The sequence below is a fragment of the Ranitomeya variabilis genome, chromosome 1, assembly GCF_051348905.1.
Source record: "Ranitomeya variabilis isolate aRanVar5 chromosome 1, aRanVar5.hap1, whole genome shotgun sequence".
NCBI classification, from domain to species: domain Eukaryota; kingdom Metazoa; phylum Chordata; class Amphibia; order Anura; family Dendrobatidae; genus Ranitomeya; species Ranitomeya variabilis.
Window position 1 is genome coordinate 101,592,573 of NC_135232.1, and position 13,881 is coordinate 101,606,453.

General features: G+C 45.2%; 1 protein-coding gene across 9 annotated transcripts in view; it reads left to right on the forward strand.

Annotated features, from left to right (window-relative positions):
* The first annotated feature begins 3,237 nt into the window (after positions 1-3,237).
* HOMER1 (homer scaffold protein 1) overlaps positions 3,238-13,881 on the forward strand; it is a 136,243-nt gene continuing 125,599 nt past the window's right edge. Inside the window, exons 1-4 of one of the 9 annotated variants that reach the window (XM_077286883.1) lie at positions 3,248-3,878; positions 4,413-4,632; positions 6,036-6,110; positions 6,428-6,592. In XM_077286883.1, coding sequence (XP_077142998.1) covers positions 6,588-6,592 — 5 coding nt within the window. In that variant the 5' untranslated portion in view covers positions 3,248-3,878; positions 4,413-4,632; positions 6,036-6,110; positions 6,428-6,587. Of the gene's footprint in view, positions 3,879-4,412; positions 4,633-6,035; positions 6,593-13,881 lie in introns of all 9 variants that reach the window. The other 8 variants (XM_077286893.1, XM_077286862.1, XM_077286904.1 and 5 more) reach the window with 8 other exon arrangements.

Sequence of the window (13,881 nt, forward strand, 5' to 3'; positions counted from 1 at the left end):
TTGCCTCCACCACCTCCATCATTGCCCATTTCAACACCTCCATCATTGCCTACACCCACCACCCCATCATTGTCCTTTCCACCACAACCATCGTTGCTTTCTCCCTCACCACCCCCATCATTGCCCATTTCAACACCTCCATCATTGCCTTCTCCCCCACCACCCCATCATTGCCATTTCAAAACCTCCATCATTGCCTCCCTCCACCACCCCCATCTTCCTTTCCACCACCATCAACATTGCCTTCTCCCCCACCACCCCTATCACTGCTCTCTCCATCACCCACATCATTGCCAATCTCCAATACACACATTTCCAATACACACACACAGCACCGCACCACTCTGTCACACACACACACAAAGTACCACACCGCATACGCACGCATGCACGCAGACACACAGCACCACTCACCTCTCCGAACGTTCCCCGCAGCCGCACATCCTGGCAGCATCGTCGCCGGCACCTTTCTGTCGGAAACAGCCGCGCGCTTAATAATGATGTCCTAGAGCAGTGGGCGCCCTAGGCAGCTGCTGGCCAGTATGCCAGCAGGTATCAGTGCCAGTCCGACTCTGATTGCACCCCCTGTGCCAGGTGAGTCTCAGTGGGCCCCTTTAACACATACCACATTTCATGAGCCACAGATAGAGCCAAAGATTTCACTTACTTCTTATATTACATGAGTGATATCAATAGCTCAGAAACCGGACAATATAGTCCTCTATACAGTATTATGGGCACCACATAGTGCTCCATACAGTGTTTTGGGCACCATATAGTCCTCCATACAGTTTTATGGGCACCACATAGTGCTCCATGCAGTGCTATGGGCACCATAGTGCTCTATACAGTATTATGGCACCACATAGTCCTCCATACAGTATTATGTGCACCACATATTGCACCATACAGTGTTATGGGCACCACATAGTGGTCTATACAGTATTATGGCATCACATAGTCCTCCGTACAGTATTATGGCACCACATAGTCCACCATACAGTATTATGGGTACCACATAGTCCTTCATACAGTATCATGGGCACCACATAGTCCTCCATACATTATTATGGGCACCACATAGTGTTCCATAGAGAATAATGTGCCCCATATAATGCTTCATACAGAATAATGAGCCCCATATATTGCTTCACACAGAATAATGGACCCCATATAATGCACCATACAGCATAAGCCCCATTTAATGATCCATACAGAATAATAGACCCCATGTAATGGCCCATACAGAATGATGAACCCCATATATTTCTTCATACATAATAAGCCCCATATAAGGCTCCATACATAATTGGCTCCATAAAATGCTCCATACCTAATGGGCCCCATAAAATGCTCCACGCAGTATATGATGGGGTCCATATATTGCTCCATACATGATGAGCAGCTCCATATATTGCTGCATACATAATGAGCCCTATGCAGTGCTCCATACAGTATATGATGGGCCCCTTATAATGCTCCAGTATATAATGAGCCCCATATAATGCTCCAGTACATGATGGGCCCCATATATTGCACCATATGACGGGTCCCATATTATGCTCCCTGCAGAATTGGCCCCATATATTGCTTCATATATAATGGGCCCCATATAGTGCTCGAGTATATGATGGGCCCCATATTATGCTCCATATATAATGGGCTCCATATGATACTCCAGTATATGATGGGCTCCATATGATACTCCAGTATATGATGGGCCCCATATGATACTCCATATATAATGGGCCCCATGATACTCCATATATAATGGGCCCCATATGATGCTCCATATATAATGGGCTCCATATGATACTCCAATATATGATGGGCCCCATATGATGCTCCAGTATATGATGGGCCCCATACGATGCTCCATATACAATTGGTTCCATATAATGCTCCATATATAATGGGCCCCATAAGATGCTCCAGTATATGATGGGCCTGATATGATGCTCCAGTACATGATGGGCCCTATATAATGCTCCAGTATATGATGGGCCCTATATATTGATCGATATATAATGGGCCCGATATAATGCTCCATGCAGAATGGGCCCCATATATTGCTCCATATTCTCCATGTGGGGCAGAAGATCCTTGATTACAGCACCCATAGAAGGGAGGATGAGGTATGTATTTCTGAGAGAGTGCACGGGGCAGGCACAGGATTCCGGGGCCGTACTGACACTGATGGGAGGGGGGTAGTATTACAATGAAGATGTGGGGCAGGGATTTCTTCCAAGCACTACACGCCACAGAGCCTGGAAGAAATCATTAACATAAAGAAAGAATATAACATTTCTCAGCAACAAGACCATTAATATGAGTCATACTTGTAGGACTAGTGTAACATTTCTATTACCTGTATGCCCATATTAATAGTTCATATACGTCCAGAAGGGGGTGACAGATTCCTTTTTTAAGCTTCCAGCTTACTGCTAGAAGCTGCCAGATATAACCTTGTGCTCCCCTGATTCAGTACTTTAGTTTAGCTCCTTTAGTTTCCTGGTTTTTACCTCAACTTGTTTTATTGACTATTCTTGCGTATTCCGATTTTGTACTTTGGTCCCTAAAAAAAAATTGTGTTGTAAAAATTAGAAATTGCTGGTCAACTTTTAACCCTTATAACTCCCTAACAAAAAAAAAATTTGTTTCCAAAATTGTGCTGATATAAAGTAGACATGTGGGAAATGTTATTTATTAACTAATTTTTGTGACATATCGCTCTGATTTAAGGGCCTAAAAATACAAAGTTTGAAAATTGCAAAAGTTTAAAAATTTTCACCATATTTCCGTTTTTTTCATAAATAATCGCAAGTAATATCGAAGAAATGTTACCACTAACATGAAGTACAATATGTCACGAAAAAACAATCTCAGAATCAGCGGGATCCGATAAAGCGTTCCAGAGTTATAACTTCATAAAGGGACAGTGGTCAGAATTGTAAAAATTGGCTCTGTCATTAAGTACCAAATTGGCTCTGTCACTAAGGGGTTAATCAACCATGTGACAACGTTATGGTCCAAATGTGGACCTTTCTCAAACCTATATCTTTATGTGGATGGCTGCCTAGATTCATAGATAGATAGATGATAGAGATATTAGAGATAACAGATGATAATAGATAGATAATAGATTATAATAGATAGATAATAGCTGATACCTAGGGATAACCACAGCAGTGTGTCACAGCCAGGTGTCAGTGGTGAGGGTGCCGCATGTGTCGGGTGCTGATGACGGGTGTGTTTGGGTGGGCTGACGGAGGATTACCGTGTTGTTGTTATTTCTCATGTCTCCTCACACATCTGTTTTTGTTGAGCAGCACAGCACAGTCCTCTCCCCGGTCCGCTCTCGCCTCCTCCTCCGCCCTCTCCCCGGTCCGCTCTCGCCTCCTCTTCCGCCCTCTCCCCGGTCCGCTCTCGCCTCCTCCTCCGCCCTCTCCCCGGTCCGCTCTCGCCTCCTCCTCCGCCCTCTCCCCGGTCCGCTCTCGCCTCCTCCTCCGCCCTCTCCCCGGTCCGCTCTCGCCTCCTCCACCGCCCTCTCCCCGGTCCGCTCTCGCCTCCTCCTCCGCCCTCTCCCCGGTCCGCTCTCGCCTCCTCCTCCGCCCTCTCCCCGGTCCGCTCTCGCCTCCTCCCCCCGGCTCTCTGCCTCTCCCTTCTCCCCTTATTTAGAAAGCGTTTCCGGCTGCGCTGAGCACTTTGACGTCATCCCCCACACGGGAGTGACGTCAATGCGGAGGGGAGAACGGGATGACGTTGCTTATTTAAATATCTCCAGAGCAGTGGGATGGAGAGAAGGTCTGAGCAGACTGACGGCACCGGCCCGGCCAGCATCCCAGCCTCAGCGCCCCGGTAACCGGCATCATCAGGCGGTCAGTGCTGCCATTCTCGGTGTATCCGTGCTGCGTACTACACGGTGTCCATCTCTCCGCACACGGGCCGGCGGGCACACGGCACATACACACGGGGCTCCATAGTGATCGGTGCCGCATCCTTGTGCACGGACAGCACCGGTGCATGTGCCGCACCGTGCGGGGACAGCTGGGGGCGCCGCTCCTCTCTGTGTGTTACATAACATGCGGCCGCTGGCGGTGCCGCACATGGGCATAGTCAGATGGCAGCATGCACACGGTAAGATGCCCCCGTTCTGCCATCGGGCACGTTGTGTCGGCGCTGTCTGCCGTGCGCATGTAACCCTTCCTAGCCCGGCTGGCATGGCATCAATCGCAAGGGCAAAGGAAGGTGGGAGTCGGGCTGAGTGCCAGTGCTCGTGTGGAGCGTCCGTGCCCGGAGCAGGGTGCAGGCCCGAGCTGCTGCTGAGGGCGGCGCTGTCCTTGCGCTCCGGGGTTATTGTGTGCTGTCTCCTCCCCGCGTCCCCGTTACCCTCCTGTCGCTGTGTGTTACAGAGACATGCTCGGTGCCAGCAGCTGAAGGATGGCTGCGTGCTGTGCCCCGCTCCTGGCCGCACACCGGCTGCCGGCGACCGCCCACTGCTGCTGTCCGCGGTGCTGAAGGCGCCAGTGCTGCTCCGGATGGTGAACGCTGCAGCCCCTGCAATGTCACAGCCTGCCGTCCCCGAGCCCCCAGCGCGGCTGCTCGGCTAGGATCCAGCCCCCGGGCCCACAGGTACATACCGGCACAGCTGCCCCGAGGAGCGGCAGCCTGACCCCGGGGTGTGTGCCCGGCACAGGGGGACATGCCAGGGTGGCAACTGGGTCCTAAGCCCGGCTCCCCCGGTCACTGAGAACCGCACAAATCAGCGTTATATGAGAAGCTCCATGAGCGAGAGGAGAAGTCATCATAACAATGCTGCAGTGTGCGGGGCCTGTGAGGAGCAGCGGCTGCTAACATCCGCTACAGATCTATTATCTATCTATTATCTATCTGTCTGTCTATCTATTATCTATCTATCTATCTATCTATCTATCTATCTATCTATCTATCTATTATCTATCTATCATATCTATCTATCATATCTATCTATCTATCTATCTATCTATCTATCTATCTATCTATCTATTATCTATCTATCATCTATCTGTCTATCTATCTATCTATCTATCTATCTATCTATCTATCTATCTATCTACTGTATCTATCTATTTATCTATCTGTCCGTCCATCCACCTATCCATCCACCCACCCACCCATCCATCCACCTACCCACCCATCCATCCATCCATCCATCCATCCATCCATCCATCTATCCATCCATCTACCCACCTATCCATCCACCCACCTATCCAGCCACCTATCCATCCACCCATCCATCCACCCATCCATCCATCTACCCACCTATCCATCCACCCATCCATCCACCTATCCATCCATCCACCCATCCATCTACCCACCTATCCATCCACCCATCCATCCACCCATCCATCCATCTACCCACCTATCCATCCACCCATCCATCCACCTACCCACCCATCCATCCACCCATCCACCCATCCACCCATCCATCTACCCACCTATCCATCCACCCACCTATCCACCCACCTATCCATCCACCCATCCATCCATCTACCCACCTATCCATCCACCCATCCATCCACCTATCCATCCATCCACCCATCCATCTACCCACCTATCCATCCACCCACCTATCCACCCACCTATCCATCCACCCATCCATCCACCCATCCATCCACCCATCCATCCATCCATCTACCCACCTATCCACCCACCCATCCATCCACCCACCCATCCATCCACCTACCCACCCATCCATCCACCTATCCACCCACCCATCTATCCATCCACCCATCCATCCACCCATCCATCCACCCATCCATCTACCCCCCTATCCACCCACCTATCCATCCACCCATCCATCCTCCCACCTATCCGTCCACCTATCCATCCACCCATCCATCCACCTATCCATCCACCTATCCATCCACCTATCCACCCACCTATCCATCCACCTATCCACCCACCCATCTATCCATCCACCCACCTATCCATCCATCCACCCACCCATCCATCATCTGCCTTGCCTCCTGATACTTTTCCCTTGTGTTCTGTAGCACTGGATCCATCCTGCAGCGGAGTCCCCAGAGGAAGCCGAGGCTTGGTTCTAGCACAGGACGGAGACTTGGGAGGTCTGCAGTTATTGGTCGCACTGGTGCATACTGTATATATGTCTGTGTGTGTGGGAAGAGGAGCGTGGGAAGCGGATCTTTGTCAAGAAGGACATGATTGGAATAAGCATTGGGCTGGCTTCCTAGTGTTGCCTGAAACTACAAGACTGTGGGAGAAGAAGGCACATGAATGCGCGCCTTTTTTGTTGGATATACTTTTTTTAATATACAATTGTCATTTTTTACTACAGTAAATTATATAAGGGAAAAAAAAAAAACTTATCGCTCCTTTCATTTGTTTTCTCCATCGGTTTTGGAATTATCCTTGGATTTAAAAGCCAGACACTTCATGTATCTGTGTTACCGGCTGAGTGACACAAGTTAGGAGAGGTGACCGTATAATCTGATATAAGAAAGGCAGAGGAGAACTAATGGTGCAAGAAGAAACCTTCTAAAACTTCTTTACATCACTTCAGTGCAAAATCTAATCTGGGCAAAATGGGGTAAGTGTGAATTAACCATTTCCATCAATCGCCTGAGTTTAATGATGATGATGACCTTGACATTGAGTGAGTCTAGACATCTGTATGAGTCTCAGGAAAGACTTAAGTTGTAAGATCTATCAGAGAGATCTGTTCTTTATGTGTAATGTGTACAGGTCTATGCAACCTAAATGCTCCATAAATCAGCACATGAGATCTCTAAGTGACACTAAGGCATAGATGATGGAAGTAAACTAATATAGCATGGATTTACTGTCTGCCGCAAATACATATAACACTTAAGAATGATTGATGTGTCCGTCTATTCTAATAAAGGAGCGTGCCTTATTAAAGCAGCAGGACACTATTAAGGTCCCTGGATTCCGAGCCGAGCGCTTTGTACGTCCGCCGGAATAACTCGTCCACGTCTTTATTTAGTTAATGATCCCTCAGCTGCAATGTTATTTAATGCAGCGCTCATATTTAGCAACAGGGTAAAACACCTGAAATTGGTGTAATGTTTGATAATGGCTGGGGTGATCTGCGTCAGATGTCCGCCTTGTGCAGAGGTGAAAGACACATGTTCTAGGGGGGAATATGGTCATTGCATTAATGACAGCTCCTCTAGGATGAATGACTTGTAGGTAAAGGGTTAAACACGAGATTGGAAGAACTGCTAAGAACCTGTAGTTTCAAGTGAGAGATTGATGTAGGACAAGTAAAGGTGCACGAAACCCATCATAGAAACCATATGAAGTGCAGCAGAGCAATGAGATCAGTATCGTGCCTGTCTCAAAACTCGAGATACAAGAAATGAGCAACTTTTGGACACTTTTTTTGGACTGTGTGACCGTCTATTGCACTAATTTTCTATGTATCACTCTTCTTGGGATGATGCTAAGATACAGTTCAGAAACTGATGGGCAGAGTAAGGAGTTGCCTAAGACGCCTTGAGCACGGTGGCTCAGTGGTTAGCACCGTAGCTTTGCTGTGCTGGGATCCTGGGTTCAAATCCCACCAAGGACAACATCCTCAAGGAGTTTGTATGGGTTTTCCCCACACTCTAAAAACATACTGATAGGGAATCTACATTGTAAGCCCCAATGGGAACAGTGATGATAATAATGTATGTAACGTGCTGTAGAATACGATGGTGCTATATAAGCAAAGCATAATAAATAGAAGCAACGCATGTAAGGGGGCATTAATTTAAATTTCCTAGTGCAATTCAATGAATGGCATCTGAGATGTTGATGATGCCGTAGATGTCGAGGTGTGGTTTTCCCATAGGATACAAGAAACTTGCTGATCTTTGAGGATCTGACCTCTGCTACCAAAAGTGATCTTGAGAATTGGACTACAGAACCCAGAAATAGTGAGCGTCTTATTTGATTTTCCACTGCAGTCCCATAGACAGTGAATGGAGCAGAGGCTGAGCGTGCACATCTCCTCTCCATTCAAGACAGAGATCTGCAGGGTTCCAGAGAGCTGTTCTAAGGATTGTTGGGGGGTCAGATTCACAGCGATCAGCAAGTTGTCTCCTATTATATGGAAACATGCGATTATGGGAAGACCCCTATAAATGGGTGACAGACACTCACTATAACTATTACCAACTCGGGCTGCCTTGTAAAGTAGAAAGATGATGCAGGGGGAGGATCAGCAGAAGACGGTGGATCTTACTATAGATACATGATGGGGGGGACAGTGGGTCTTACATTTAGATCTCTACATGTATGAAAGGATGACGGTGGAGACAAATGAGGAGTACACATAAGGCTAGCTGCAAAAATGAGGGGTGCCTTGTCTTGTGCGCTTGCCCATTCCTGATGGTGAAATACATTTGGAATGCTGCAATCATCATATGTTTGCCTTTAAGGTTATTTTCCCATGAACAAAAGTGGATTTTAATCAATAGATCTTGGAATAATAATAATTTCCACAATTTGATATGTTTAAATAAAATGTTCCTATGCTGAGATAATGTTATAAATGTGTACCTACTGTGTACTGTGTAATGGCCGTAGAACCTAAACATACAAGGCCAAAATCCACATGCAACACAGTTAATGTGGAGGAAATCAGAAAAGGATTCAGTGCCAAAATAGACAAAACTCAAAAATAGAAAGCACGCACCACCACGAATCAATATATAAAAATATACAACTTTATTGAAATAAATACATTAAAGTACATGGGATATGACAGGGGTTTAGCCAAAACATAGGTGGGATAGCACAAGGGGACCAAGCACCAGCAGGTGTACATAGGTATACAAAGTCAATTAAAGTTGCTCCATAGTGTGCCAGTAATCAACATAGATATAGAATCCAAAGTATAAGTGCACACCTTAGAACAAACAAAAATCAGAAGGGCTGTGTACCACATCTGAAAATAATAGGAAAAGTACGATCCAATCAAGGAATCATGATATTTACCTGCTGGTGTAAGGAACCTCGTGCGACCCACCGTCCCCAACGCGCGTTTCGGCGCTAAAGCCTTCTTCCGGGGGAGTGGCTTCCAAACACAAGGGGCTGTGTTAAAAAGGCCGGTCGGCCAATCAAAAATGGACCATAATGCACTGCTTAGAAGGGGCGCATGAGGTGTCGGCATCCCTGAGCGTCGGCGTCACCGAGGGCGTCAGAGAGAGGGGCGGTCTGAGTCCAAGGCCCCGCCCACGTATTGACGTCAGCATGGACCCAGAACCCATGGATCACCCAAACCACAGAGACACCGTCGGCGGCGCCGGACGCAACAAGGGCTGACCCACATGCGCACAAGCAGGGGAAGAGGATGCACATTATAAAAGAGTCCATAAAAGGTGCAACATAATATAATACGTGTAATGAAGTGTGAATCCTGCCAAAAAAGCTAAATATTATAAGATGCTTAAACAGCAAGGAATATATGTAACACGTGAAAAAGGTAGACAATCAATAAAGGCACCAACAGTCAGATAGTTGCTACCTACCTGCCTGTTGTGCCCGGCGCCGTTCATTGTTGGCACAGAGCAGTCACAGACCGGCTCTTGCTGGGGATTCAACTGCCTCTGCTGACGTCATATCAACAGAGCGGACGCTTTCTTTTCAAACCTCACTTAGGATAGGGAAGTTTGCACCTATGGAAATTTACTTGGATTTACTATATAAACTTCCCTGTCCCTAAGTGAGGTTTGACAAAGACCCGGGTAGGGTCGAAACATAATCTTGTTTCCACTTATTTTCATTTTTCTGTGGTGATTTTTCCTGTACATGTAATAAACACAGATACTTTCTTCAACTTCACAAAATGTATTGAGTGCGGCTGTTTCCTCTCTGGGCATATGTCTTTTTAGGACGTATAGATGTCAGAGTGTCAGGTCTCCCTCTCAGTGCCCGCTCATATGTGCTAACATGGAGGGACACTCTGAGGTGAAGCCCGCTTCTACGTGCCTTAGGGGCCTTTTTGTACAAGGACATAATTGTTAGATCAAGTTAACGTTCCCAATCCAGTGTGGACATGTGCGGCGAGTAATCGATCAGTGACAGCGCGCTCATCTGTCGCTGATCACATGTTTAATGCTGAACTCAAAATTGCTTTGCCGGTAGCACGTCCGTCGGTGTACTCAGGTGTCAGCCCACCATTTGCAGTGGAAAGGACATGAGAGAAGGAAAGACAAGTGATCGTAGAAATGATCAGATTGATAGTCTATGATGTAAATGCAATTTTCAGGAAAGTCAATGATTTACTTTTATCGACCACCGAGACTCTTCTGATTTCTTTTTCTATATAAAAAGAGCATTGGATGGAGGAGAAATATGTGTGTGTCTGCCTGTGGCTTCCTCCGCCAGTGACAGCTGATCGCTGGGGATTACAGAAGCCCGACCCATGGTGATCAGATGGTTTCTTATTAAAAAAGGAACCAGTCTACTCCAGCAAAGACGCTTCCATCCAGTACGGTACTGACAGGCTCCAATAGTAATGTGCGAGCTGCTGAGCAACGCATTGCTTCCTGATGTCGGCCCCATATTGTCTGACAGTTACCTGATGTCAGTCCTGGGTAGGGAGCCATCTGGTCTGGTCTGAGATGATAAATAACAGCACATGCGCAGAATATGCTGTGCAGCTCCCAGACACAGTCATGGTGTTGTACCCGGGTGAGGTTCTGGCAGACGAGCCTTCTGCGATGTCATCTTCAGCTCTTGATCCAATAACCCAAAGTAATATAAGTATGTTTAATGCAAAAAGCTAATGTGGCTTCATAGCCAGGAGTGTGGAGTTCAGCTGGGAAGAAGGCGCAGCATTTTCTATGTCTCATTCCCTGTCTGAGAAGCATTTATTAGTCTGTTTTACCCTTATTATTTTACAATAATAAAAAAAGAGATATTTTTTATGTTTTTATTTTTTATATTTTGCCTAAGCTGCTATAAATGGAATTAAGCGATAGACTTTACAGCAGACGCATGGGCCATAGGAAACAATAATCTGTAGATGCTACTTCTATGGGACCTGTGCAGAGAGGGGGAGGAGGCGAGCTGGGACGTCACTAATGGTGGATCCTGTGTTAATTTCTGAAAATAGATATCCTACCTATGTTGGTAATTAGGTGACTTCTGAACAGAGATCTCAACAAACCAAGAAGTGTCAGCCTAGAATTAGGTTTAGTGGACAGGCTGAAAATTGTATCAGTATTTTTTACTTTTTTGTTATAGACATAGAGCCTGATTCTTCATTGTATTTCCGCCATTTTTTTTGCATACACTTTGGTTTGATCAAATTTATTCACCGATTTACTCCTTTTTTGAAGTTCTATTTTGTTGCTTATTACCATAAATTTCTGATTTCTGCCTCATTGTGTCTTTCCCAGATGTTGTAAACTGATTCATCAATTGCAACAGTTTGAAAAAGTTGTCAAATCTGACACAACTCCATTCCGATTCCTCCTGCAGTGATTTACTTTCTGTAAAAATGGCATTTTTTTTCTTGCTGTTTTTTTTTTACAAAAAGTTATTAAAGTCCTAAAACAGTTATAAGACAGAATATAATTTGAAAATAAATAAATAAATAAATGAATCGCGTGTGCCATTTTGCTGACTTTGGCACAATGATACATTAGTGAAAGTAAGAAAAAAGTCAAAAAAGAAAAAATGACTGAAAAAAAACCTGCAAACGATGATTCGGGTCCACATTGGAAAATAATAAAAATCTGTTTAATATTGATTTATTTAAGATGTAGGTCATTTACGTACAGAACATTTTCCTTATTGCTGCCATAAATGCTTTGATAGTTTGGCCAGTCGGACAGACAATGAATAATTGGCACAAAATGAGTCCATTTATAGAGGCCTTGATTCATCATTGTAATTGCGTTTTTATTTCTGGAGTAAAAATGGTTCTAATAAAGACTTTTTTTTTTTTGCACCTTACATATATTAATATTTACTTTACACTTTTTTTTAATATAGCTCTTCCTAGTTTCAGCTATTTTTTGTTGTTGTCCAGCACTATGGGCGTGGGTGTAGTTCTCCAGATTTCTTAGCCTTAGGCCATGTTGACATAGAATATTAGCATCCATCCAGTGGCTTCGTTAGGGCTTACGTCCGAAGCCCTAGATAATGGGATTCATATGCAGTGCTGGGGCCATTGACTAAAAGTCACAGTGAGCTCTGTCGGAGATCATTTTTGGTCATATGTGCCTATTGGAGGTTGGCACCAAGATGTACAAGGAAATCAGCAACTTACTGACTGTCTCCCTAGCCCTGTTAGGTTATTTAAAAAAATGTAAAGAATCTGCCTAAAGTAGGATGTCCAGAAAAACTGAGTTCAAAGGAGGCTCTAGTAAAAGAGACCACTACAAATGAATTATTAGATATTTCTGATTTAATAGAAAATGGGCAATAGGTCAACCTGTGAGCTCCAAACAGCGATCCATAATGCATATTTATTAGGTGGGCAGGCAATTGACTTCAATGTGCAATTCTTCCTATTGGCGTTGAACACTTCATGTTAACTTCCCCCAGAGGATACACCTTAGCCATGGGTGTGCCTGCAGCAAGATACTCCACCATCAGGTTATCGCCAGGGGACTTTTTGAACAATAACAAATAGCACTACCCCTCTAACAGCATAGCGGAGGTCATAATTTACAGAAGACAAATCACCAGACCAAATGTTGTGCAGACATATTACCTGCAACCATTGCTAGCAGATTTTCACTCTGATCCCTGCAGAATTATGAATGCAGCTCTGGACAATCAAGCATAGATCAAAAGCTATAGATACAGACGACTTGTCACCTTAACAAAAGTGACCAGCACTTACTTTATTCCCCCTGCTCCAAAGTACTCCATTTTTTTCTAAAATCTTCCATAGATCTCCAGAGATATGTTATTTCTTCAATCACTGCTAACTTTGTGTTCACAGTATCCTCTGGGGCATATCCATAGGCAGCTCTGCATTATTACCCTGAGGACCACATCTGCAGGGTAAAGACCATAAAGAAAAAAGATTTATATCTTTGGGACCGCCAACAGCTCCTTGTTGCTGCAGCCAAAATAATGTACACTACAACAAAAACAACAAAACAAAATGGCGTCGGCGCTCGCGCAGTAGCATCTCTATGTTCGGAGATCGATGCTACTGCGCAAGCGCCTTAGCCGGCTCTTTGTTTCTGCAGTCCAAAAAAAAAAATTTACACTACAACAAAATGGCGCCAGAGGTGGCGCATTGACAGTTGCATCTGTCTCGTACAGAGAGATGCTACTGCGCAAGCGCCGCCACCGGCACCATTTTGCTGTAGTGTACATTTTTTGGGCTGCAGCAACAAGGAGCCGGCGGCAGTACTTGCACACTAGCATCTATCGGAACGTGATAGATGCTAATGTGCAGGTGCACCCGACAGCACCATATTGATGGTGATTTTTTTTCCTTTGAAACACAGGAAGATAATAGGCACTAACCGATAAGAGAAAGTTTGTGATATGTGTAAATATTGGCAGACCAAGGTGTGAAATTGAACAATATCTGATCAACTCAAGGGCCAATCAAAGTGTGAAAGTAAACAGTGTCCTACAAATTCAATGCACTGCCAATGTCTTAGGTAAAGTTTTCCCCACCAATTCTACTCCCTCCGCTGTTACATTTGAAATTGTGTATTTTTTATGAATTAATGTGAACCTTTTTGTTCAGAATAGTCACTATTTTTCAAACATAAAAATATTTTTCCTCTAAATAATTTGATCAAATTGCCCTTTTTTCCAAAATGGTTTTATGGTGTCACATATGTCTTGCATTGGTGACCGAACTCCTTGCATTGTTCATGCTTCTGTGGT